At 39.9% G+C, this 27279-nt stretch overlaps 1 protein-coding gene and 1 pseudogene across 2 annotated transcripts in view; both read left to right on the forward strand.

The window, feature by feature from the left end:
* ZNF133 (zinc finger protein 133) overlaps positions 1–23060 on the forward strand; it is a 43081-nt gene extending 20021 nt beyond the window's left edge. For both annotated transcript variants that reach the window (XM_074317234.1, XM_019710725.2), the window contains 3 exons: positions 17036–17162; positions 17300–17395; positions 21132–23060. In XM_074317234.1, the coding sequence (XP_074173335.1) occupies positions 17036–17162; positions 17300–17395; positions 21132–22729 (1821 nt within the window). In that variant the 3' untranslated portion in view covers positions 22730–23060. The remainder of the gene's footprint in view (positions 1–17035; positions 17163–17299; positions 17396–21131) is intronic.
* Positions 3097–4481, forward strand: LOC109434050 (refilin-B; annotated as a pseudogene).
* Positions 23061–27279: the final 4219 nt, after the last annotated feature.

Raw genomic sequence — 27279 nt, forward strand, 5'->3', positions numbered from 1 at the left:
CAACAGCAGGTTAGATGAAGCAGAGGATCGAACCAGTGATTTGGAAGACAAGGTAGCAGAAAACACCCAATCAGAACAACAAAAAAAGCAAAGAATTTTTTAATAAAAGGGTAGTTTAAAGGAACTTTGGGACAACATCAAACATAACAACACTCGCATCATAGGGGTACCAGAAGGAGAAGAGAGAGAACAAGGGATTGGGAACCTATCTGAAGAAATAATGACAGAAAACTTCCCTAACCTGGTGAAGGAAATAGACATACAAGCCCAGGCAGTGCAGAGAGTCCCAAACAAGATGAACCCAAAGAGGCCCACACCAAGACACATCATAATTAAAATGTCAAAGGTTAAAGACAAAGAGAATCTTAAAAGCAGTGAGAGAAAAGCAGTTAGTTACCTACAAGGGAGGTCCCATAAGACTGTCAGCTGATTTCTTAGCAGAAACTTTGCAGGCCAGAAGGGATTGGCAGGAAATATTCAAAGTAAGGCAAGAAACTACAACTAAGACTACTCTACTCAGCAAAGCTATCATTTAAGATGGAAAGAGAGATAAAGATCTTCCCAGACAAGAAAAAGCTAAAGGAATTCATCATCACCACACCACTATTGCAAGAAATGTTAAAGCAATTTCTTTAAGAAGAAGAAGAAGGCTGGTGGGAAGAACATAAATATGAATAATAAAATGGCAATAACTACATACCTATCAATAATTACTTTAAATGTAAATGGATTAAGTGTTCCAATCAAAAGACATAGGGTAGCTGAATGGATAAGAAAACATTCTGTTTACAAGAGACCCACTTCATGTCAAAAGATACACACAGACTGAAAGTAAAGTGTTGGAAAAGTGCTCCATTCACCTGAATGGAAATGAAAAAGAAGCTGGGGTAGCAATATTTATGTCAGACAAAGTAGACCTTAAAACAAAGGCTATAATAAGAGACAAGGACATTTCATAATGATAAAGGAATCAATCCAACAAGATGATATAACCCTTGTAAACGTTTATGCATCGAACATAGGAGCACCTGAGTACATAAAGCAAATATTAACCAACGTAAATAGAGAGATTGACAGTAATATAATCATAGGGGGCTTTAACAACCCCATTGACATCAAGGGGTAGATCTTCCAGACAGAAATTCAACAAAGAAAGAAACTGTACCCTTAAATGACACATTAGATCAGATGGATTTAATTGACCTTCTTAGAGCATTTCAACCCAAAGCAGCAGAATATACATTCTTTTCAAGTGCACATGGGACATTTTCCAAAATAGACCACATGTTAGGCCACGAGACAAGTCTGAATAAATTTAAGAAGATTGAAATCATACCAAGCATCTTCTCTGATCACAATGGTGTGAAACTAGAAATTAATTACAAGAAAAAACTGAAAAACACACAAACACATGGAGGCTAAATAACATGGTACTAAACAACGATGGGTTAACAGTGAGCTCAAGGAAGAAGTCAAAAGATACCTGAGACAAATGAAAACAAAAACACAATGACCCAAAATCTATGGGACACAGTGAAAGCAGTCCTAAGAGGGAAATTAATCGCAATACAGATCTACCTCAAGAAACAAGAAAATCCCAAATAAACAATCTAACCCTACACCTAAAGGAATTAGATAAAGAACACCAAGCAAAACCCAAAGTGAGTACCAGGGAAGGAAATAATAAACACAAGAGTGGAAATAGATGAAATAGGGTCTTTAAAAAAAGCAATACAAAAGGTCAATGAAATCAAGAAGTGGTTCTTTGCAAAGATAAAATTGATAAACCTTGAGCCAGACTCATCAAAGAAAAAGAGGACTCAAATAAATAAAATCAGGAATCAAAAAGAAAAGTGACAACTGACACTACAGAAATACAAAGGATTGTAAGAAAATGCTACAATTACATGCCAACAAATTTGGCAATCTGGAAGAAATGGATAAATTTCTAGAAACATGCAATCTTCCAAGAGTGAGTAAAGAAGAAACAGAAAATCTTAACAGACTGATAACTTCTAATGAAATCAAATCAGTAATTGAAAAACTCCTCACAAACAAAAATCCTATACCAGGTGGCTTCACAGGTGAATCTTACAAATATTCAAAGAAGAATTAACACCTTCTCAAACTATTTCAAAAATTCAAGAACATGGAAGGCTCCCAACTCATTTTACAATGCCACCATTATCTTGATTCCAAAGCAGACAAAGACATTACCAAAAAGAGAGAAAGAGAGAGAGAGAGAGAGAGAGAGAGAGAGAGAGGACAGGAAGGGAGGGAGGGAGGGAGAGAGGAAGGGAGGAAAAGAAGAAGTTATAGGCCAATATCCCTGATGAATATAGATGCAAAAATGCTCAACAAAATATTAGCAAACCGAATTCAGCAGTACATTCAAAACCATGGTCAAGTGGGATTTATTCCTGGGATGCAAGGTTGGTTCAATATCCATAAATCAATTAATGTGATATACCACATAAGCACACTGAAGGGTTAAAATCATTTGATCATATCAATAGATGCAGAAAAAGCATTTAACAAAATCCAGCATCTGTTTATGATAAAAGCTCTCAGCAAAGTGGGAATAGAGGGAACATACCTCAACATAGTAAACGCCATATATGAAAAAGTCACAGCTAACATACTCCATGGTGAAAGACTGAAAACCTTCCCTGTAAGAACAGGAATATGACAAGTATGCCCACTTTTGCCCTTTGTATTGAACATAGTATTTGGAAATTCTATCCAGAGCAAGTGGCAAGAAAAAGAAACAAAAGACATCTAAATTTCTTGTAAAAGAAGAAGTCAAACTATCTGTTTGCAAATGACATGATCTGATATGTAGAAAAGATTCCAGATGCACACCAAAACACCTGTTAGAACTAATATGAATGCAGCAAAGTAGCAGGATACAAAACCAACACGTAAAAATTAGTTGCATTTTTATACACTAACAATGAACAATTTGAAAGGAAATTAAGAAAATAATTCCAGGGCAGGTACCAGATGGTGCGCAGGCAGCAGCCCCAGCCCACATCTGGGCCCCTCGTGCCCTTGTTTGCCCATGGCTCCAACCCCAGCCCAGCTCTGCCCATAGCCATGGTAGGCCTGCTGAGCCTGCAGGGTGTGTCCAAACTCATGCATGTGAAGAAGAAGGGCAGCGGCATCCTGGACAGCCCAGACTCTGGGCCAGCCCCAGCCAATGGGGGCTTACGACAGCTGGGGATTGTGGCAGTAGTGGGGAGTGCACCCTGGCACCTGGGGCACTGGAGCCCAACGTGGCAGCAACCCCAGAGCCCTGAATGCAGCCTCTCCCCACCCCCCTGACCTCCACCTGCGCTCCAAGGATATGCCCCCTATCCTTTGGCGGAGTAGAGTTTGACCCCTTACTACAGATAGAAGTAATGCACACTTCCTTAGTCCAGAGAGGCACTTTGTTAACAATGTCCATGTGTCACTGGGCCTGGCAGTGGCCTCTTGTGGCCAATCACCTGCATCCCCATTTGCACATGGCACAACTACAAGGCTGAGCTGCACTTTGAACCTTGTCACAAGGCCACTGCTTCCTTAGCACCACCATCACCTACCCAGAGTTCCCCAAGACCGTCTACACCACCACCCTGAATTACAACTGCTGCAAGACACTGTGGAGGTTCCTGTCCAGTGTGGAGCTTGAAGCCACAGAGTTCCTGGGCAGTGATTACCTCTCAGATGAGTGCTGACTCAACAAGGCTGTGTGGGGCTGGACCAGTTCTTCCTCTGCCCTGGCCAAGTTGGGCCACACTGCCCTTGAGTGTCACTTATACCCCTAGAAGTCTAATCTAGACATATGTCTAAGCCCAGCCTGGGGAAGAAAAAAAAAATGTCATGGCATCTATAGTAATTGAGAATTTTGTTTTTAAATTTTTTTCAAATTGTTTTTAAAAGGAGTGTATTTCTCATTTGCTGCTGCAGTTTCCCCCAAAGTCTCAATTTGATGAGAAAATAAAAAGATGACTGGAGCAAAAGGAAAATGGCCACAATTTGAAATAGGGAGGGAGGGGAGAGCTCCTCTTCCATTGGTCAGTTTGAGGAAGAGCATGGGGAACTCTCTGGAATGGAAAAAGTGAGTTTTAAGAAATTTCAGCCTCAGATGTCTTCACTGCTATGAAAGTGATGCTAATTCAGTAAGCTGTGACACCCATATGGGTTCAATCTGTGGAGAGTTGAATTCCATTCCATTTTTCATTTCCATTTCTATCTCTTGGAATTCTCTAAATTTTTTTAATGACATCACAAAAATTCCAAATTGCAATATAAGATGCCTTTTTAAAAAAGAAAGAAAAGGTTCATTCTGTTTTCACCTCTGGGATGGTCAGGTCAAGTGGTGGCAGAGTTTGGGAGCAGTGGCTTCCGTTCTGGTTCCTTCCACCTGTTGCTTCTGAGCTCAGGCTCTGGCAAAGCACCCCTCACTCTTGGCATCTGTTAATGTCTCTGTAGGCTTGTGTAACTCTCCTAATATGTATTTTTGGGTTTCCAAATACTTTCCTATTTTTTTCATGAGGCAAAACATAGTAAAGAGAAACGGTATTTTCTTTAGAGAGAAATGGCATTTTAAAAGAATGCTTAGGAAAAATGCTTTTTGGGACTCCACAAGGGGGGTTTCACTCATGATGGGAACTGGTGGCCACACCTAGGATGTCTGTCTATATTTCAGGTGATCTGCTTCGTCACAATGGGTGTCTTCTCCAGGCGCCCTGGGTCAACTGATCTTAGGCCTTTGATAATGTCAACATTGCAAAGAATTCTGCCAATGCCTTAGGTCTCAGCCAAAAACAAGGAAAATGCGCCCCCCAGGTGAAGCAAAGGTGAATTCAAAATAGTGAATGATGTCACAAGTCCAATTCCAAAACTTGGGTGCTGCTACGATGGTACACATTTCTTTTTAAGTGTTCAGTTTAGTGTAATTCACACTCATGGTATTAGGTGTGAAATGAAGAAACTTTGTGAATTCAGCTGAACTGGCCTCTGAAGCAGGGGGTAGGGGGCTGGGCTAGAAAGCTGCAGTGGGCCAGGTTGCCTCAGGCTTCACCCCCAACCTGCTCTGCCTCACCCCAACCCTTAATTCTTCCTCCTGCAAATCCCTGAGGTTTTTGAGTGAAGAAAGTGGCACATGGCTTTTTCTCTTCCAGTATTGAAAACAACAAATCATGAATATTTCCTTTGAATATACCCAAATTATGTCAAGGGCTCAAGGGTTACAGAGTATTTTAAGTTCAGACTCCCGCTATATCTCCCTGTTTCTATTGACAGCTTTCATCTGTTCTGAAAGCAGAATTGATAGCTCTGTGGGTACCTTGGAGCCACAGCAGGGACTTTTGTTCCAAGGAGAGCAGGTATGGTGATACTCACGCACATTTAAAGTCAGTGGAGGCCTATAGAGCCAAATTGTCTAGTGTCCTCTTCAGATTTAACAACATTTAGTCTGTCATGCTCGTAACTGATGGGACACATCCCCTCAGTGGAGCCTTCAGTGAGCAGGGTGGTCCCAAGTTTGCCACAGTGAGGCTCAGTCGGGACCCCTCATAGGGGCACTCTCCTTAGTAATGCAGAGCAACAAATACTTCTTGCATTTGGAAGAGTAAATACACAGCATTTGTGGTTAAAAATGGATTTTTCTCTCTGATTCCATACTCTTGTCATTTAAGACAAGTGGTAAATATAATTTTTAAATTATGTTAACAGAATTCCCAAGGCTTTCCTCTGGCCCAATAGGGACACTTGAATGAGCTCAGAACCCAATCCTGGGCAGCATGGCAGGAGAGACAAGTGCAGAAGGATAGGGCCTTTGTTTATAGCATGGTTCTGAAATGTCTATATGAGATTTTGTTTTAGGGGGATTGAGTTAACGTCAGACAAATCATTCTAGGTGTGGAGAAAATCTGAACTATATCAGTCAAGTAAGTAGAAGTGAGTGATTGTGAATGTGTAATGCTAATGGAAAAGCAGGTTTTATTTTAAGTTATTCACTAGGGAACCAACTTTAGTTCTTTCTAATCCTTCAAACCAGCTTGGCTGCAAGTTGCATAAAAGGAAGCATGTGAAGACACAGTAGGACACTTCAGGGTAGATAAGTTACATTATCAGTGGTAGATTCATGTTGGTTTGCAAGGTGGAAACAATGATTTTTAAAGCTCATTAAAAGCCAAACATTCCTAAGTGTATCTGGGAGATACAGTGTAATCATTAATTAAAAAGTCTCTTGTGGGGGTTCCAGTCAAGATGGCACAGTAGGTAAACACTGTGCTTACCTTCTCTTATGACCACATTGAAATTACAACTAAACTACTAAACAACCATCATTGAGAATTGCCTAAAATCCTGCAAAACCAAAGCCTTACAATGAAGGACATGTATTAGAAACCACCTCAAGACTGGTAGGAAGGGCATATGCAGAATGGGCTGGTTCCACACCCATCGGTGACCATTAAAAGTTGGGAGGGATATCTTGGCTGTGGAGATCCCTTTCGTCCCCTGTTCCTCCAAGAATGAGAGGTCCCAGCCCCATCCCAGCCCAGGGTTCCAGTACCAGGGAGAGAAGTCCCCATAATTTCTAGTTGTGAAAAACAGTGGAGATTGTGACTTAGAGAGATGGAGGGCAGCTGGAGTCCCACCCACTTCTCTTAAAGGGACAGTGCAAGGACTGGCTCTGAGCTCCAGTGCTGGGGTAGCAGCTGGAAAGGCAGCAGGGACATGTGGTGGGAACTGAGTTGTCTGGCTTGGGGCAGGGGCTGGAAGGGCAGCTTTCTCCTGGACAGAGGAACTGGCAGAGGCCATTGGTTCTTTGTTGAGCCCTCCCTCCTCCCAGCATGCAGACGCAGGCAGCCACCATATCTGAGTCTCCACCGTTTGTTTGCCATGCCCTGGTGATTTGAGACCCTGCCCTGACCAACTTTCAGACACACCCAAGCTTCTGTCAGTGGCGTTTTCCTACAAACCACCTGCCTTAGCTCATGTTACAGAGTTTCCTAGGCTCCCCCAAAGGTTTGTGGAACCCAGAAAGCAGCGTCTGGCTTGAGCATGTCCTGTATCTATGACTGAGCAGTCCTAAGCCCGGCATTAGTGACAACTAGCCTTGGTTCACAGCGTGGCCTTTTGAGGTACTTCCAAGCATGGCATGGGCAGCAGCCATGTACGGATTTCTCTGGCTCCTGCCAGGTTGCCCCAGGTGGAGCACAGTCTGCAGCTGAACTTGACCTGGATCAGATCCCCTAGTGGCCAGCTTCTAAACAAGCTGGAGAATCACTCAGCTGCCTCCAAGAACAACACACACCTAAGGGGCAGATTGGGCAAGCATCAGAGCCCTGCTGAGGCAGATCCTGTTCTGTAGGGACAGCCCTTGCACCACAACTCCACCACTGTACTCAGCCACTCCTCACAACCAGTGAGCCCAAAGGTCAGTCCCTCCCACTGATGTGCAAATAGCAACCAAGGCTCAACTACACAAGGAAGCGCACACAATCCACACAAGGGACACACCTGCAGTGCATGGCTCAAGTGACCAGGAAGACTGCACCACTGAGCTCCACAGCACACCTACTACATAAGGCCGTTGTACCAAGACCGGAAGACATAGCAGCTTTACCTAATAAATAGAGATAAACACAGAGAGGCAGCCAAAATGGGGAGACAAACATGTCCCAAATAAAAGAACAGAACAAATCTCCAGAAAAGGAACTAAACAAAATGGAGACAAGCAACCTATCAGACAGAGAGTTCCAAACACTGGTTATAAGGATGCTCAATGATCTCAGGGAGAACTTCAATAAAGAGATAGGAAGCATAAAACTGGAGGTAGAAAACATGAAAAATAACAAGTCAGAAATGAAGAATACAATAACAGAATTGAAGAACACATTACAGGGAATCGTTAGTAAATTAGATGAAGCAGAGGATCCAACCAGTGATATAGAAGATAAAGTAGCAGAAAACAACAAATCAGAACAGCAAAAAGAAAAAAATCCCCCAAAATGAAAGTTTAAGGAGCCTATGGGACAACATCAAATGTACCAACATTCGCATTATATGGGTACCAGAAAGAGAAGAGAGCAAGGAATTGAAAACCTAGTTGAAGAAATAAGGACAGGAAACTGCCCTCACCTGATGAAGGAAATAGATTTACAAGCCCAGGAAGCTCAGAGAGTCCCAAGCAAGATGAACCCAAACAGGCCAACACCAAGACATGTCGTAAAATGCCACAGGTTAAAGACAAAGAGAATCTTAAAAGCAGCAAGAGAAAAGCAGTTAGTTACCTACAGTGGAGCCCCCATAAGACTGTCATCTGATTTCTCAACAGAAACTTTGCAGGACAGAAGGGATTGGCAGGAAATATTCAAAGTGATGCAAAGCAAGGACCTACAACCAAGATTACTCTACCCAGCAAAGCTATCATTTAGAATCAAAGGACAGATAAAGAGCTTCCCAGACAAGAAAAGGCTAAAGGAGTTCATCACCACCAAACCAGTATTACAAGGAATCTTACAGGGACTTCTTTAAGATGAAAAAAAATTAAAATATGAATAATAAAATGGCAATAACTACATGCCTATCAACAATTACTTTCAATGGGAATGGATTAAATGTTCCAATCAAAAGATAGGGGGGCTGAATGGGTAAGAAAACAAGACCTTTACATATGCTGCCTACAAGAGACGCACTTCAGATCGAAAGACACACACAGACTGAAAGTAAAGGGATGGAAAAAGATATTTCATGAAAATGGAAACAAACTAAGAAACAAAGAGCTCGGGTAGTAATACTTATATCAGACAAAATAGACTTTAAAACAAAGACTATAAAAAGAGACAAAGACAGACCTAGTAATCCCACTTCTGGGTATTTATCTGAACAAAGCCAAAATGCTATTTTGAGGGGACGTGCTCATCCCCGTGTTCATTGCAGCATTATTTACAGTAGCCAAAATATGAAGTCAACCTGGGTGTCCCTGAATGGAAGAATGGATAAAGAGGTGTTATGTTTATACAATGGAATATTACTCAGCTGTAAAAAAGAATGAAATTTTGCCATCTGCAACAACATGGATGGACCTAGAGGGTACTGTGCTGCGTATAATAAGTGACAGCAAAAGATGAATGTTATATGATTTCACTGATAAGTGGAATCTAAAGAACAAAATTAACAAATGAAAGAGAAACAAACTCATAGGTACAGAGAACAGTTTGGTGGTTGCCAGATGGGAGGGAGTTAGGAGTGGGTGAAGAGGGGAAGGATTAAGAAGTACAAATTGGTTCTTACATTGTAGTCATGGGGATGTAGGATATAGCATAAGGAATATAGTCAATAATATTGTATTAACTATGTATGATGTCAGATGAGTACTAGATCTATTGTGATAGATGGGAAAGGGGTTGGGCAGGGTGAAAAAGGCGAAGGGATTAAATACAAATTGGTAGTCACAAAATAGTCATGTGGATGTAAAGTATAGGGAATATGATCAAGAATATGGTAATAACTATGTATAGTGCCAGGTGGTACTAGTCAAGGGGATCACTTCCTAAATTATATAAATGTCTAACCACTATGTAAAATAATATTGAATGTCAACTCTAATTGAAAAATTTTAGAAGGTGGGAAAAGATCAATAATATTGTAATAGCATGGTACAGTGTCAGATCTTTGCTGGACTTATCATGGTGATCACTTCTTTAGCATAGGGAATATAATCAATAATGTGGTGATAACTCTGTATAGAGCTAGGTGGGTACTGTTGAATAACTATGATGTACACCTGAAACTAATATAATACTGTATGTTAGCTATATTTTAATAATAAGCTTTAAAAAAAAAGAAAAGCATCTTTCCACCTCTTAACCCCTACCCCAACCCCTGACAGTCACTGATCTTTTTACTGTCTCCACAGTTTTGCTTTTTGCAGAATGTCATAGAGTTGGAATCATAAAATATGTAGCCTTTTCATATTGGCTTCTTCACTTAGTAATATGAATTTAAGATTCCTCTATGACTCATTGATTTTTAGCATTGTCTAGATGTACTGGTTTACCCGTTCACCTACTGAAGGACATCTTGGTTGTTTCCAAGTTTTTGCACTTATAATAACGTTGTTGTAAAAATCAAAAAAAGTATCTCTTCTCAGTCTCTTACATTATGTCTTTCATGTGATAAGGGTGATTTTATTTTCAGAGAAAAGCTTTTCTTTTCAAATCCAGCCAGACCTTGTAAAAAAGAATGATTACCTTTTCATTTGACACTTTTCCTGTTTCTAACCTTAGGAAATTCAGAATAGTATTTGACAAAAACTATTTTTTTTTTTAATTTATTGGGGTGACAATTGTTGGTAAAATTACATAGCTTTCAGGTGCACAATTCTGTATTACAACATCTATAAATCCTATTGTGTGTTCACCACCCAGAATCAGTTCTCCTTCCATCACCATATATTTGATCCCCCTTACCCTCATCTCCCACCCCCCACCCCCCTTACCCTCTGGTAACCACTAAACTATTGTCTGTGTCTATGAGTTTCTGTTTCTCATTTGTTTGTCTTCTTCTTTTGTTGTTTTTGGTTTATATACCACATATCAGTGAAATCACATGGTTCTCTGCTTTTTCTGTCTGACTTATTTTGCTCAGCATTACACTCTCAAGATCCATCCATGTTGTCACAAATGTTCCTATATCATCTTTTCTTACCGCCGAATAGTATTCCATTGTGTATATATACCACAACTTCTTTATCCATTCATCTATCGGAGGACATTTTGGTTGTTTCCATGTCTTGGCCACCGTAAACAAAGCTGCAGTGAACATTGGAGCACACGTGTCTTTATCTCTAAATGTTTTCAGATTTTTTGGGTAGATACCCAGGAGAGGGATTGCTGGGTCATATGGCAACTCTATTCGTAATTTTTTGAGGAACCTCCACACTGCCTTCCATAACGGCTGCACCAGTCTGCATTCCCACCAACAGTATTTGAGGTTTCCTTTTTCTCCACAGCCTCTCGACACTTGTTACTATTTGTCTTGTTGATGATAGCCATTCTGACTGGGGTGAGGTGATATCTCATTGTGGTTTTGATTTGCATTTCTCTGATGATTAGTGATGTTGAGCATTTTTTCATATGTCTATTTGCCATTTGTATGTCCTCTTTGGAGAAATGTCTCCAAGTCCTCTGCCCATTTTTCAATTGGGTTGTTTGTTTTTTTGTTGTTGAGTTGCATGAGTTCCTTGTATATTCTGGATATTAGCCCCTTATCGGAGGCAATGTTTGCAAAAATTTTCTCCCATTCAGTTGGTTGCCTCTTTATTTTGTCGATGGTTTCTTTTGCTGTGCAGAAGCTTTTAAGTTTCATATAGTCCCATTTGTTTATTTTAGCTTTTACTTTCATTGCCTTTGGAGTCAAATTCATAAAATGCTCTTTGAACCCAAGGTCCATAAGTTTAGTACCTATGTTTTCTTCTATGCAGTTTATTGTGTCAGGTCTTATGCTTAAGTCTTTGATCCATTTTGAATTAATTTTGGTACACGGTGACAAATAGCAGTCCAGTTTCATTCTTTTGCACGTGGCTATCCAATTCTCCCAGCACCATTTATTGAAGAGGCTGTCTTTTCTGCATTGTATGTTTTTTGCTTCTTTGTAAAAAATTATCTGGCCATATTTATGTGGTTTTATTTCTGCATTCTCAATTCTATTCCATTGGTCTATGTGCCTGTTTTTCTGCCAATACCATGCTGTTTTGATTATTGTAGCCCTGTAGTACAAGCCAAAGTCAGGAAGTGTGATACCTCCATTATTGTTCTTTTTTCTTAAGATTGCTTTGGCTATTCGGGGTCTTTTGTGGTTCCAAACAAATCTGATGATTTTTTGTTCTATTTCTTTAAAAAATGCCATTGGGAATTTGATGGGGATTGCTTTGAATCTGTATATTGCTTTGGGTAATATGGCCATTTTACTATGTTGATTCTTCCAATCCATGAGCATGGAATGTCTTTCCATTTCTTTGTGTCTTCTTCAATTTCTTTCAAAAATGTCTTATAGTTTTCAGCATATAGGTCTTGTATTAGAAAATTCCCTCAGCTTCTGTATGTCTGGAAAGGTCTTTATTCCTCCTTCATATCTAAAGGATATATTTGCTGGATATATTATTCTTGGCTCATGATTTCTCTCTTTCAATAGTTTGAATATTTGGTTCCACTCCCTCCTGGCTTGTAGAGTTTCTGCTGAAAAATCTGATGATAATCTAATGGGCTTTCCTTTGTAAGTTACTGTCTTCTTTTCCCTGGCTGCCTTGAGGATTCTTTCTTTGTCGTTGATTTTAGACAGCTTCAATACAATGTGCCTTGGAGAAGGCCTGTTGGGATTGAGGTAACTAGGTGTTCTATTTGCTTCTTGGATTCGAGGGTCCAGTTCTGTCCACAAGTTTGGGAAGTTCTCATCGATAATTTGTTTGAATATGTTCTCTGTTCCCTTCTCTTTCTTCTCCTTCTGGTATGCCCATTATTCTTATATTGCTCTTTCTGATGGAGTCAGAAAGTTCTTGTAGAGTTCTTTCATTTCTTTTAAGTCTCAAGTCTCTTTCTTCTTCCATCTGTGTCATTTCCAGGTTTCTATCTTCGATGTCACTGATTCTTTCCTCCATCTGGTCAACTCTACTACCTAAGCTGGTTATTTCATTCTTAATTTCTTCTATTGAGTTCTTAATCTCCAGAAATTCTATTTGGTTCTTTTTAAAATTTCAATCTCTTTCGTAAAATGCTCATGCTGTTTTTTGATTGAGTTTCTGAGTTCATTTAACTGCCTATCTGTGTTTTCTTGCATCTTGTTGAGTTTTTTCAGAACTGCAATTTTGATTTCTCTGTCATTTAAGTCACATATTTCTGTATCTTTAATTGCCTTTTCTGGAGATTTTTCACTTTTTTTCTGAGCAGTCTTGTTGCCTTGGTTATTCATGGCAATTACTGATTTACTATTTCTCTTCCTACACATCTACAGGAGTGGCTTCTGCAACAAGTTGATAGGAAGCGGTCTTTGTTTTGTTTTCCAGTACTTGTTGGTAGAATGTTTTATTTTTTCTCCAACTGCAGCTTATTTTTCTTCTCCCACACGATAGTGCTATGTTTTCTCTGCACTATTCCAGCTTCTCACACAATGGGGGGATTCTCTGGGAGACGGGCTGCTCCTCTGTTAATAGTTCGTCTAGGTCACAGGGCGCAGTGTCCCGGTGGGTATGCGGAGAGCTTTTGATGTTCCAAAGCTCTTCCAGCTCCAGATTCAGAGCCCTGTTTCAGCAGTTCTGTTTACTTCTGCAGGGATCTGCCCAGATATGTGGGGCCAGGGGCGGGGTGAGTTGTGAGAGGTGGCCCAGAGCAATGGCGGCGACCACCACCACAGCCGGTCCTGCTTCCACAGCTCCCTCCCCTTTGCCGGAACTAGTTGGGCTGCGAATTTGTGTCTGTGGTCCACATTTCTGAGTACAGCAAATATTCTGTTCTTTTGATCTGACACAGCTACTGTTCTGTTTCTAGCACCGGGCAGGTGGGGGCAGGGCGAGCTCTGGGAGGGTAGGGAGGGGGCTGCTAGTCTCAGTGCCTAAGGCTTCCGTTCTCTGCTCGGCAGTGCGGGCTTAAACCACCGTTTTCAGCCTTCTTCCCTCAGTCTTTTCTCCGAGGTCTCTGCCATGAGCGTTGGGTTCAGCCGTGGTATATGCTGTCCCCTCAGCCCTGTGGGCCACAAGCAGAGCCCTAGCAGTCCGAGTTCTTCCCTCTCCCGCAGCTGCGGTAGTTCCGGGAAGCAGTGAGCTCGGAGCACTGAGCTAGGTCTGAGTCCTGCGCCCGCGCGGCTCCGTCTCTGCATTGCTCCCTTTCCTCCTCCCCCCGCCCGCGCGAATCTCCCACCTGTAGGTGATTTCAGTAGTGGGCCTCTTCGTCTTGCCTGTCTGCTGTGCAGGGAGTCCTTTGTGGAGTTATAGTTGTTCGATTCATTGTAAATTCCAGGGGAGCTTTATAGAGGCTCTCCTCACGCCGCCATTTTTCCTCCGTACAAAAACTGTTTTTTAAATTTATCTTTGATGTCTGTCTCACTCCGTTTTCCTTTGTAACTTCTTTGTTTAACAATAAATTATATGTTTTTTTAAAAGGAAAATTCCACTTCCAGTAGCATCAAGAAGAATAAAATACTTAGTAGTAATTAACTTAAGCAAGGAAGTGAAACACGTGCATTGAAAACTATAAAACATTGCTGAGTGAATTAAAGAAGACAAGGAAATGAATGGAAAAACATTACATGTTCATGGATTGGAAAAGTTAATATTGCTAAGATGACAATAGTATGCAAACCAGTACAGTGTAATCCCTATCAAAAACCCAATGACTTTTTCCCCAAGAAATAGAAAAATTCATCTTAAAATTCATATGGAATCACAAGGGACTCTGAAAAGCTAAAACAATCTTGAAAAAGAACAAAGTTGAATAACTGACAGTTCTTGATTTCGAAATTTTCTACAAAGCTATAGTAATCCAAACTGTGTGATACTGGGATAAAGAAAGAATTACAGACAATGGACCAGAATAGAGAGCCCCAAAACGAACCTTCACATAATGATCAAATGATTTCTGACAAGAGTACCAAGACCATTCAATATGGAAAAGATAGCCTATTTAGTAGATATTGTTGGGAAAACTATACCTATATGCAAAAGGATGTTTGTCAGATCATTACCTAACACTATATACAAAAATTAACTCAGTGGGTGAAAGAACTAAACAAGAGCTAAAGATATAAATCTCTTAGGGGTAACATAAAACTATAAAACATAAGGGAAAACTCCATAAAGTTGGATTTAGTGATGATTTTTTGGCTATTACACCAAAAGCCCAGGCAACAACAACAAAAAAAGAAATGGGACTTCATCAAAATGAAAACCTTTTTGTGCATTAAAGACATGGAATATATTTGTCAATTATTTATCTGATAAATGATTAAGATCCAGAATATATAACGAACTCCTATAACCCAACAATGAAAAAACCAAACACCCAATTCAAGAATGGGCAAAGAACTTGAATAGATTTATTATTATTATTGTTATTGTTATTATTATTAGTTTCATGCATACAAAGCAACATAATAGTTAGACATTTACACTACTCACAGAGTTATGAGTTCGTGAACTCAATTGTCAGACCTTTGTGTGTGTGTGTGTGTGTGTGTGTGTGCACGCGTGCGCGTATTTGTCTATTATTCTAATACACCTTCAGTTGTACAGCACATTGGTCATGCATCTACACAGGAATAGACATTTTTGCAAAGAAGATATACAAATGGCCAACAATCACATGAAACTATGCTAATCATCACTAATCATTAGGGAAATACAACTTAAGGCCACAATGAGGTACCACTTTATACCTATTATATACGTATTATATAATAGGATGGCCATAATAATAAAAAAAAAAAAAAAGAAAACAACAAGTGTTGGCGAGGATATGGAGAAATTAGAACCCTTTTGCACTGCTAGTGGGGATGTAAAATAGTGCAGTCACTATGGAAAACAGTACAGTATTTACTGAAAAAGAAAAACAAAATTACCATGTGTTCTGGCAATTCCACTTCTGGGTATTAACCCAAAAGAATTGAAAGCAAAGATTCAAACAAATAATTATACACCAATTTGCATGGTAGTATTATTCACAGTAGTTAACGGGCACAAACCAAATGCCCATTGATAATGAATGGCATATACATACAATTGAATAGTTTTTACTCTTGAAAAGGAAGGAAATCCTGACAACATTTCTGCATGAATGAATATTGAAGACATTGTGCGTGAAATTAGCCAAACACAGAGGACAAATATTGTATAATTCCACTTATTTACATTACATAGAATAGCTTCATACTCGAAATGAAAAATAAAATGGTGGTTACCAGGGTTCGGTGAGGAGGAGGGAGTTATTGTTTAATGGTTATAGAGTTCCAGCATGGGATGATGAATGAGTTCTGGAAATGGATACCGTGGTGATGGTTATACAACAATATGAATATACTTAATGCTACTGAAGTGTACACTTATTATAAAAATGATAAAAATAGTAAAATTTTTGTTGTGTATATTTTATATTAAAAATTTAAAAATCCTAGACTGCAACAGTCTTCTCTTCCTTTGCCCACACTGTCCTCTGCTTCTCACATGGGTTAGCTGGAATACCTAGTACTTTTCTCTTGCCACGATTCCTGGCCATCCTTCAAGACCAAACTCTTGGGCCTCTCTCATGAAGTCTTTCCCGATGTGTGTGTTCCAGTATGCCCTCCATTTTGGAATAGTGTTAAGGATATACGAGTAAAACTGGGCAGGAGGATGAAAATGGGGTTTAGAAATGAATTTGTAGATGAGTGGCCAAGAAGGTCCGCCCTGATCATCCACAGTGTAGGGCCATAAATTCACAGGTGAGAAAACCGAGGTACTGGTTGATGGCACAAGACGACCCCAAACCTAGGGTGTGCGATTCAAGTCTGTGCTCTTTATCACTTTCCGCTTGTGCCACTCAGGCCTGAGAAGGCCAAGGGGGCTTGGGATTTAGGGGAAGGACCGAGTTGTAGTTTAGTCTATGCCATTACTGAATTGTATGAACTTTAGTCACTCAGATGCTTCAATATTTATTTGATTGGTCATAATTTTTAATCTTTAAAATTCTTAAAACTCAGAAAGTCTGTTATGCTTTACTACTATTTAATTTTTATATGTTGTCTGCTCTTCTCTCTCCCTAGATTTAAAGTTCCTGAGAGTTAGGGACTCTTTTTTGCATGTATTCTCTAAACAGCCCACCCAGAATCTTGAATGTAGATTCACAGGTGCTGCTGGATAGCTAATAACAAAGGTTTACAGGTCTTGGAACACATGGTGGCAGGATCTAGATATCTCTCCTGCCTGCCCCAGGGCAGTCTTCTCCCTACCCTTCACCCTGAGTCATGGACAAGGCTGGCTCTTCAGTGAACAGGGCTGTGTTTTGTGTTACAGGCACACATGGCATTCAGGGATGTGGCTGTGGACTTCACCCAAGAAGAGTGGATGCTGCTGAGCCCTGCTCAGAGGTCCCTGTACAGGGAGGTGATGCTGGAAAACTACAGCAACTTGGTCTCACTGGGTAAGCCTGGCATCTCTTAGGAATCTTATTCTTGCTGCTGTGTACTTTAGGATGTGCTTGAAGCAGCTATCTTGCTTTCTGACTTGGCCCTCGAGCCCATAACCTGTAGCCACCTTGTTTTCTTTTCCTGTGAGCAGGAATTCCATTTTCTAAACCAAAGCTCATCACCCAGCTGGAGCAAGGGAAGGAAACCTGGAGAGAGGAGAGAAAATGCCTACCAGCCACCTGTCCAGGTGAGTGGAGAACTCTGGGCAAGTGGAGCAGAGAACTGCAGGCAGCTCGGGGGTGGGAGAGAGGAAACATTGCTCAGGTGCTGGAGAGAGAAGCCTTTCTCCTCACCTCTGGGTTGCTGTTTGCATTTCCTGGCAGGCTTCCTTCCCTTCCAGACCTTCATCTTCACTCGAGTGTGAAGGGGCTTTCCTCCACTAGAAGCCTTTCTTTCTCCCACTGTGTTTGCCTTCTCTACCTCACTCAGTTCTCTTTCACATTCATGGGCTTCTTTTTCGTTACTATTTTTTTTAAAAAAGATCACACAAGAATGGTGGGGGCGGGGGGGGGTGTGTGTAAGGGGAAGAGGGAAACTAAGTGAGCTAAAGAAAGAAGGTTAATAAGCCTAGGAGGAAGGCTAAAAATCCAGTTCATAAATTGAAATGGAATTCTTAAAAAACTGAGCCAAGAATAGTTTTTAGATTTTTTAATGGTTACGTATGTACCTATATAATATCCTCAGTTTTACTTTAGCCCTCAAAGCTTAAATTATTTACTATCTGACTGTTTAAGAAAAAGTTTGCTGACTCCTGTTCTAGGGGATTACAATATACAGCCCTAACTTTTCTAATTCTATTTATTCTGGTTCCCATTTTATGTAAAAATATAAGAACATTGCAATTGCATAGTTCCCAATTAACCCCTCCCCCCAGCATCCTTTATAGTTGTCATTTGTGTTATACCTACATACATTGTAAACTCCCTAATACAATGTTAAAATATTTGTTTTAAACACTCATGTATTCTTTAAATCAAGATAAAACATATTCTTTTATATGCATCTAGATAATTTACCAACTTCTATACTCATTCATTTTTTTCCTGGAGATCTGAGTTTCTTCACCCTAAAGGACTTGCTTACCATTTTTCTGTGGTGCAGGTGGCAGTGTATTTGCTATATTTTGTTTTTCTGAATGTATCTTTACTTCACCTTCATTCTTGAAGGATATTTTCATTGGATATAGAATTCTAGATTGATTTTTCTTTTTAGTGCTGTAAAGATGATGTTCCCCTTTTCGATACTGAAGCATCTGAATGACTGAAGTTCATACAATTCAATAATGGCATAGAGTAGCTGTCATTTCCATAATTGTTACCCCGTTTTATCCCCTCTGACTACTTTCAAAGTTTTCCCTTTGTTTGGTATTCAGTTGTTTGACCTTAATGTGACTGTTCAAGCATACTTTTCTTTATATTTTTCCTGCTTGGGATTCACTGAGATTTTTGAATCTGTAAATTTACAGCTAGAGCCAAATTTGGGAAATTTTCAGACATTGTTCCTTCACATGTTTTTTTCTGTTCCCTTTTTGGGACTACAGTTACATGTGTATTAGTCCTTTTGGTATTGTCTCACATGATAGGTTAAGGAGCCTATCTGTATTTTTAAATCTTTTTTTCTCTCTGTTCTTCAGATTGGATGATTTCTGTTGATCTCTCTTCAAGTTTACTGTCTCGTCTGTCATCTCCAATATGCTATTAAGCCCCTGGCCAGTGCATTTTTCATTTCAGATGTTGTACTTTTTAGTTCTGTCATTTCCATTTACTTTTATTATAATTTTCTCTTTTTGTTTGATATTTCTTATCTGTTTATTAATGATGAGTCAATTTTTCTTTACTTTCTTTAACAGAAAACTCAGATACTTAATCTATATATTATTAAATGAAAAAGTTGCAGAAGATATACACTGTTCAGTATTTTGTTTAAAAAGGGAAGTGTGTGAAAGACTGTATACTGATACGTTTATGTGAACATAGAAGTCTGTATTGTTATTTACCATTACTAGTGATTACCGTGATGGGAATAGAATTGGAGAGAGTGGGGCAAGGATTTCTGGGAATTTTTCTTTCTGCTTAGCATTATTTTTAAATTATAATGGTATAGATAACTTTAAAGAATTATGTGTGTGTGTTAATTTTTGAAATACTTTTGTCAATTTTATAAATGTCTCATGCACAAAAAAGTATGTTTTCTTTTTCTATGTAAGAAATTTTCTATTTCTGTTTTATTAAATTTTAAAAAGAGTCTTACAATTAATTGTCTTTGAATCGAGGGAATATAGCATATATAATAGAAATTATTCCTATTATTTGGGTTGTTGCTATCCTTACTTTTTATCTGCTAGGAAGAGTCATAAAGCTCCCCAGTGTCATTGTAATTTATATCAAATTCGCCATTTATTTCTAAGTTTTTGCCTTATATTTCACTTCAGTAAACTGTTAAAGATTCATGACAATTATAATCTCATTTATTAATGAAGTTTTTAACATTAAAATTCTGTTTGTTCCATGTGATATTTGTTTAACTTTCCCTTTCTTTCTGGTTAGTCTTAACACCAACTTTCTTGTGTATTTTTTTGGTATGGTATTTCTGTGTTCATCCTTTTATTTTTAAATAAAAATAATGTGATTTGGGTGTTCTTCTTTTAAGTAGCAGCATGTAGCTGGTATTACATTTTATGCCAAACTAAGTGTTGTCTTTTATAATAGGGACTGTGTCCCTTCCACATTTACTGTAATAACTGATAAGTTTCACAGGACTTACTTAGGAGCTGACTATGGGGCAGATGCATAGGTGCTTGACTACAGTGATAGGAGAGGTCAGGGCAGAGGAAGTAAAGCATCTACTTCAGCTTGGGCTGCCAGAACAAAATACCACAGACTGGGTGGCCTAAACAGCAGAAGTTTTTTTACAGTTCGGAGGCTTATAGTTCTTGGAAAATCAAGGTGTCAGCAGGTTTGGTCTCTTAGGAGGCCTCTCACCTTGGCTTGCGGATAGCTGCCTTATCACTATGTCCTCACGTATTTTCTCTGGGCGTACACATCCCTGCTATCTCTTCCTCCTCTTATAAGGACACCATCATATTGGGTTAGAGCCTCACCCTTACCAGCTTTTTAAACCTGAATTACCTTCTTAAAGGCCCTGTCTCCAAATACAGTAGCATTTTACATAAGGGAATAATTCTGAAATGTAGATGTATACATAGTTGTTTTTTAAAAGTTCAGTTCATTGATCAGGGATAGCGTGTTCAGGTAGATCCAGTAAGATCTGTACCGGATTTTTCAAATTGTGTGGTTATTTATTGCCTTCAGCTGACTTTGTTGAAAACCTACTGCCTTGTAGGAATTCTGGTACAAAATAATCCTCTTTTTTTATTTGTTAGTGAATGGGGAAACTCTAGTTCAGATATCTCACACACAATTTCTTTAGCCACTTTTGTGCTGCTTCCTGCACTAGGGGTTCTCCAGTCTGAATGACTACTCTCTCAATCTATCCCTCTGTCCTCATAGGGAAATAGCAAAAGATAGGACATTTCCACATGGATCCCCGGTTAGATATCTGTCAAAGAAAATGCTTATGGACACAGTTTATATCAGTGTGGGTCGTTGTTAGTTAGAAGATAATTGTAGTAAGGGGAAAAGATTGTTGCATAATGGCCCTATTTAGAGAGCCAAAACTGCCTGTGATGCTTTTATAGTCTGATACATAGAAGAGGCTTAGGAGTAGGTTTTCTGGATTGTAATGGAAATTGGAAGATGTGATAGGCTGGAAAAGTAGATCATGTAAAGGAAGTCTTGACTGGGTCGCACTTAAGTTTTAAGCATTTTGAAGAACAGGGAATCGAGTCTTGCCATCAGACTTGGGGGAATGGCTCAGGTTGCCCCACCGAGTCTCAGTTCTGACTCAGACTCTTCTCTCTGCAGCAGAACCAAAGCAAGAACTCCACTTCTGTCCTTTTTGCCCTCCGGATTTCTCCAGTCCTAAGTTCCCCATGCAGCACATGCTGTGTAATCATCCCCCCTGGACCTTCCCATGCTTGTGTGCAGGAACTCATGTCCAGCCAGGGGATCTGTGCCCAGGGGACCAGAAGAAGCAGGAACAAGCCTCTGATCCAAGTTCCTGGAGGGAAACAGCAGAAGGTCATGAGAGAGGAGCCAAGCTTTCATTTGGAAAGACAAAGAAAAGGACTTTAGCAGCATTTTCCACGCCACCCCAAAGGCAGCCAGTCAGCTCTAGGAATGGCATCAAAGGGGTGGAAATAGAGGCCAGCCCCACTCAGGTGGGGAATCCTGAGGAAACAGACAAATTGCTGAACAGCATAGAAGTCTTAGGATTTGGAACAGTCAATTGTGGAGAGTGTGGACTGGGCTTCAGCAAAATGACAAACCTGCTTAGTCACCAGAGGATACACTCAGGGGAGAAGCCATATGTGTGTGGGGTGTGTGAGAAGGGCTTTAGTCTAAAGAAAAGCCTTGCCAGGCACCAGAAGGCACACTCGGGAGAGAAACCTATTGTGTGCAGAGAGTGTGGACGAGGATTTAACCGGAAGTCAACACTCATCATACACGAGAGGACACACTCAGGCGAAAAGCCTTATATGTGCAGTGAATGTGGGCGAGGCTTCAGTCAGAAATCAAACCTCATTATACACCAGAGGACACATTCGGGGGAGAAGCCCTATGTGTGCCGGGAATGTGGGAAAGGCTTTAGCCAGAAGTCAGCTGTCGTTAGACACCAGAGGACACACTTAGAGGAGAAGACCATTGTGTGCAGTGATTGTGGACTAGGCTTCAGTGATAGGTCGAACCTCATCTCACACCAGAGAACGCACTCAGGCGAGAAGCCTTATGCCTGCAAGGAGTGTGGGCGATGCTTTAGACAGAGGACAACCCTCGTCAACCACCAGAGGACACATTCAAAGGAGAAGCCTTATGTATGTGGAGTGTGTGGCCACAGCTTTAGCCAAAATTCAACCCTCATCTCACACAGACGGACACATACTGGGGAGAAGCCTTATGTGTGTGGGGTGTGTGGACGAGGCTTTAGTCTGAAGTCACACCTCAACAGACACCAGAACATACACTCAGGGGATAAGCCCATCATGTGCAAGGATTGTGGGCGAGGCTTCAGCCAGCAGTCAAATCTCATCAGACACCAGAGGACACACTCAGGGGAAAAGCCCATGGTATGTGAGGAGTGTGGGCGAGGCTTCAGCCAGAAGTCAAACCTCATTGCACACCAGAGGACACACTCAGGGGAAAAGCCGTATGTGTGCAGGGAGTGTGGGCGGGGCTTCAGTCACCAGGCAGGTCTCATCAGGCACAAAAGGAAACACTTGAGGGAGAAGCCTTACATGTGCAGGCAGTGTGGACTAGGCTTTAGCAATAAGTCCGCTTTAATTACGCATAAATGGGTACATTCAAAAGAGAAGCCTTGTGTATGCACAGAGTGTGGCCAAGGCTTTATCCAAAAGTCACACCTCATCTTACATCAGGTGACACATCAGGGGGAGAAGCCTTAGGTGTGCAAGACCTGTGGGCAAGGCTTTAGCTGGTAGTCTCACCTTAACAGACACAGGAGGATGAAACATCTCCACCACAATCCACCACTCCAACCTGACTCTCAAACCTCTTCTCTGTTTGGGGCAATATTCTGACTCCTTACGTGGTCTTTGAAAGTAAAGATGGTGGTGAGGACTAAATCAACATTTTTACACTTTCATGAAATGGAGTAGAAAAATGCATTCCATAAGTGGTCAGAGGACATTTGGCTTAGTTTACTTTCCCCACACTAAATCTTCATGTTTTGTGGCCTTTTGTTTTAATAAACTTTGCTTCTTTACAAATCTGTAACCTGGCTGTGTACCTCATTCACTCATCTATAACGATAGGGAATAAGGAGTGGTACAGATATCTTGAACTCTTCCAAAATCCACTGTTCCACAAGAACTCAATTCCTTGGGAGACATAAGAACTGGGTCACTAGTATATTGATTGGAAAGTGGTCCCTTGTATTAGAGAATCTAGGAACTGTGTTCAGGGATTTCAGGTGAGGGGAGGGAATCTTCCAGGTTTCTTCCAGAAAACATGTCTTCCTCTGGAGTCCACTTTCATCTGCAATTGCCCTCTTGCCTTGGCTTTTATGACAGCTCTCTTGCTTGCATCTCTTCTTACCTCTCAGGTGTTTATTGCCTTTGCTGAATCATCCACTAACCACCTCTTTTGCTTTTCTCAGGCTTTAGTCTCTGGTTCTCCCATCATGGAGCGCCCTCAACACCCTCAAGTCCCCACACTCAAGTCTCAGGGCTTGGTGTTTGAGCTATGACCAAGCAATTCTTTAGTCTCAGAATCTTGGGTCTCCAGCCACACTCATATCAGGTCACCCCTCGCTATACCACCTCATCAGCACTCCAATAATATAAAGACCTTTAACCATCTTCTCTCCTCAGCCCTCCAACAACAGGGAAAAGGCTCTTAAAGCCACACTCCCAAATCAGTCCTATAATACCAGGGTTTAGAACTTACAATCATGCTCCTCAGTACTCCATCCCACGCCCAATCCCCATGTCAGCCATCTACTAACTGGTTTAAGGCCCCTTAGGCTCACACCCTTAATAGTTTTCCAATTACAAAGCTGAAGATATTTGAAGATTCTTAATCATACCTCCTCCATTGTTTCAGTCCAAAGGGTTTGCCCAAGACAAGTGGCCTTTAAGGTAAATATCGTCTCAGGGATGCAGCTGTAAGACCCTTTTTTACGTTGTCAGAAGATTTAAGTATGTAGCTCCTAGACCCTGTCAATCACACAAAATGGTTTCTATGAATTTTGAGGATACCGTCCTACAGCACCCTGACAGTCAACCCAAACCAGAGAGCGGTTGATTTGAAGAGTTTTGTAGATGTGGTTTCATTCTAATGGAGTGAACTTCAATAAGAGGCCTGGGCAACCCATGACATTTGTAATAAAAACACAGCATAGTCTGAAAAGGACAAAGAAAAACCTCTTTGGACAGAGAGGCAGGCTGAGAAATCTAAGCTGCAAATACGGATCATTTCTTATAGAAAAGGAAGAATAACTCAAGAGTGTAGACACAAAACCTACAGAGAATTACTCCCAAGAGGCAGTACTGGGCACTAATCAAAGAGCTGATGGCATGTGCCCAGTTGAATTTCAGAATTTGTATGAACCAGTGCCTGCTGTGTGTGTGTATGCTATTTCTCCATTTTTCAAATAGAAGTAGCTATTGTGGTTATCCTATCCCTGCATCAACACTGGATGTTAGATATGCTTCTTTATTCACAAGTCTTCAGTTAAAGCATCATATATACCCTGCCCTGATTTAGATACTGAACTTTGAGCCAATGCCATAATGGGATAAGACTGGGGGTCTTAAGGATGAGTGTATATTTCACATGGGATGGACATGAAATTTGGTGTTCAGAGGGTGAACTGTGGAGATAGTCCCCAAGATGAACATCATCAATTCCTTCTCATATAGTCTCATACACAGGAGTATATGATGAGATGGACACTAGTTACCCTCACCAGAAGTCTGGACTGGCCTTAGTGACTTGCTTGATCAATAGAATGTAGAAGAAGAAGTATTATGGGACTTCTGATGCTAGTTCATAAGAAACCTTACAGATTCTACTTTTTGAACCCCTCTACCATGCTGTGTAAACCTCAAGCCACATGGAGAGGCCTCATGAGTCACTCTGGTCAACAGCTCCAGCTGAGCTAGCCAACAGTGAACATGAACTCCAGTTATGTGATTGAGTCATCTTGGAACTCCATTCTGTCAAGACTTCCAACCTTAAATGAGAACCATTCAGCTGAGCCCAGTCAGTAAACAGAACTGTGAGGGATAATGATAATAAAATGGTTTTCTTAAGCCCAAAATTTTAGTGTTGTATGTTATATAATAATAGATAATTGTAACTCCTTTATAAGATAGAATTGACTTCTTTGACTCAGAATCTTGAAGCCATAATGAAAATAGGTCAGGTTTGGCTACACAAAAATAAATGCTGCAAGGCAACCCACCTTTAGCCAAAACAAAAGACAAACTGAGTGAAATATTATAGTTCATATTACAGAGATATCTGCATGGTATCTCTAGACATGGAGTTTTAAAAACTAACAATGCAACAAAAAATACTCAGACTCAGACAGACTGATCAGACTCAGAAAGATCACAGTATAGGAAGTCATTTTTTTCATTTGAAAATATCTTTAATGTCAGTAAGGATACAAATGAAAACCTTGCAGAGATGTATCATTTGCAGGTTGGCAAAAATTACAAAATTTAAAAACATACCATTGTATACTGTGGAAACAGGTACTCTTATACATTAGTCTTAGGAATATAAATTGGTACTAGTCTTATGGTGGACAACTTGGTGATATCTACCCAAATTAAAAATTTATATTCCCCTTGAGTCCATAATCTTGCTTAAGGAAATTAATAGCTATACATATTAATGTGCAAAATAGTTTATATAAGTTCTTTAGTGCAGTAGTAACTTAAAATTTTAGTTAAGAAAAATGTTCACTAATAGAGGAATTCATTAAATAAGTCAATTATGCACAAATAAAACTGTATTATGTTGTCAGAGGATGAGAGAAACATCTCTATGTACTTAAATGAGAGGATCTAGTGCATTTTTAGAAGAACTAAGTTGAAGGACTTACATTTGCCAATTTCAGACTTACTAATGCCTCAGCAATCAAGTAGAGGAGTTGCTTGATCATGAGCTCTACAGCAGAATTTTATTCCAAAATAACCCAGGATATGCAATTTTTCATCTAAATTCACTCAAACAGTTTAATTTTTTCATTTAAACTTACACATCTGAGTTTTCTTCTAAACTGGCCCAGAAAGACATTTTCATCTAAATTGGCACAAGGGAGATTTTCTGGCCATAATACCACACTGGTCTTGAACAATCAATTTTTTTACCCCAATTTACTAAATCTTATGGGGTTTGGAAATAATTCTTATGCCAGATTTTTCTAAGATGACCCAAAAATTTTTTCATCTATATTTGCTCAAATTGTTAGGGTGTTATGGTTATAAATTCTCTGCTACATTATTTCACAAAATCACCTAAAAGTATACTTTTTCATAAAAATTCATTCAAATCATCGATTTGGGGGAGCACAAATCCTTTGTCAAATACTCTCCTACCCCCAAATGGACAAGAAACATGGTTTTAAAAATCCAATTTCATGTAAATAGTGGAGTTCTAGGAAATAAGCTATATGCCAGCTAGGTGTCCCCACAATCCCTAGCAATATGATATTTTCAACCAAGTCTGCTCAAATTTGGGGGCTTATTGAAAATAAGTCCTACAACAGATTATTCTAAAATATGCAGAAAATGTGATTTCTTATCCAAGTTCACTCAGATTTTGGCATCTTTTGGACATTAGTCCTAGCAAGACTTTTTTCCCAAATGGCCTGGAAATGTGATTTTTCAAATTGACTCAAATAATTTTTTAGTTTTTGGACTAATTCCTTTGCCAAATTTTCTTCCAGAGTGGTCTAAAATGTGACATTTCACCCAAATGTCCTCAAATTGTGGGGCTTTTGGTAAGCCCTGTGCCAAATTGTTCTTTGCAAATGTCAATAAAAGGTTACCTTTTGTTAAAGTATACTAATATAGTAAGATTTATTGGACATAAGTCCTGTGCCAGATTTTCTTCTAAAGTGGCCCCCAAACATGATACTTGTTACATCCAAGTTCATTCCAAAATGCAGTTTCGTGGACATAAGCTCTATGCCAGCTTTTTCCCAAAAAGTGGGTTTCTTTGGATTTAAGTCCCATGCAACCGTTCTTTCAAAACGGTTCAGAAAGATGGTTTTTCATCCAAATTTGCCTTGGACATAATAATGATTTTTGGATGTAGTCATATGCCATATTTTTCTTTTGAAGTAGTGTGAAACCAAAATATCCAAATCTGCTAAATCTTGGAAGGTTTTGGACACAAATTACTCACCATAATTTTTCACCAAACCCATATTCACCAATATATGTTTTTCTAAATCTATATTCAAATTATAGACTTTTTT

Source organism: Rhinolophus sinicus, linkage group LG13 (assembly GCF_036562045.2).
Source record: "Rhinolophus sinicus isolate RSC01 linkage group LG13, ASM3656204v1, whole genome shotgun sequence".
NCBI classification, from domain to species: domain Eukaryota; kingdom Metazoa; phylum Chordata; class Mammalia; order Chiroptera; family Rhinolophidae; genus Rhinolophus; species Rhinolophus sinicus.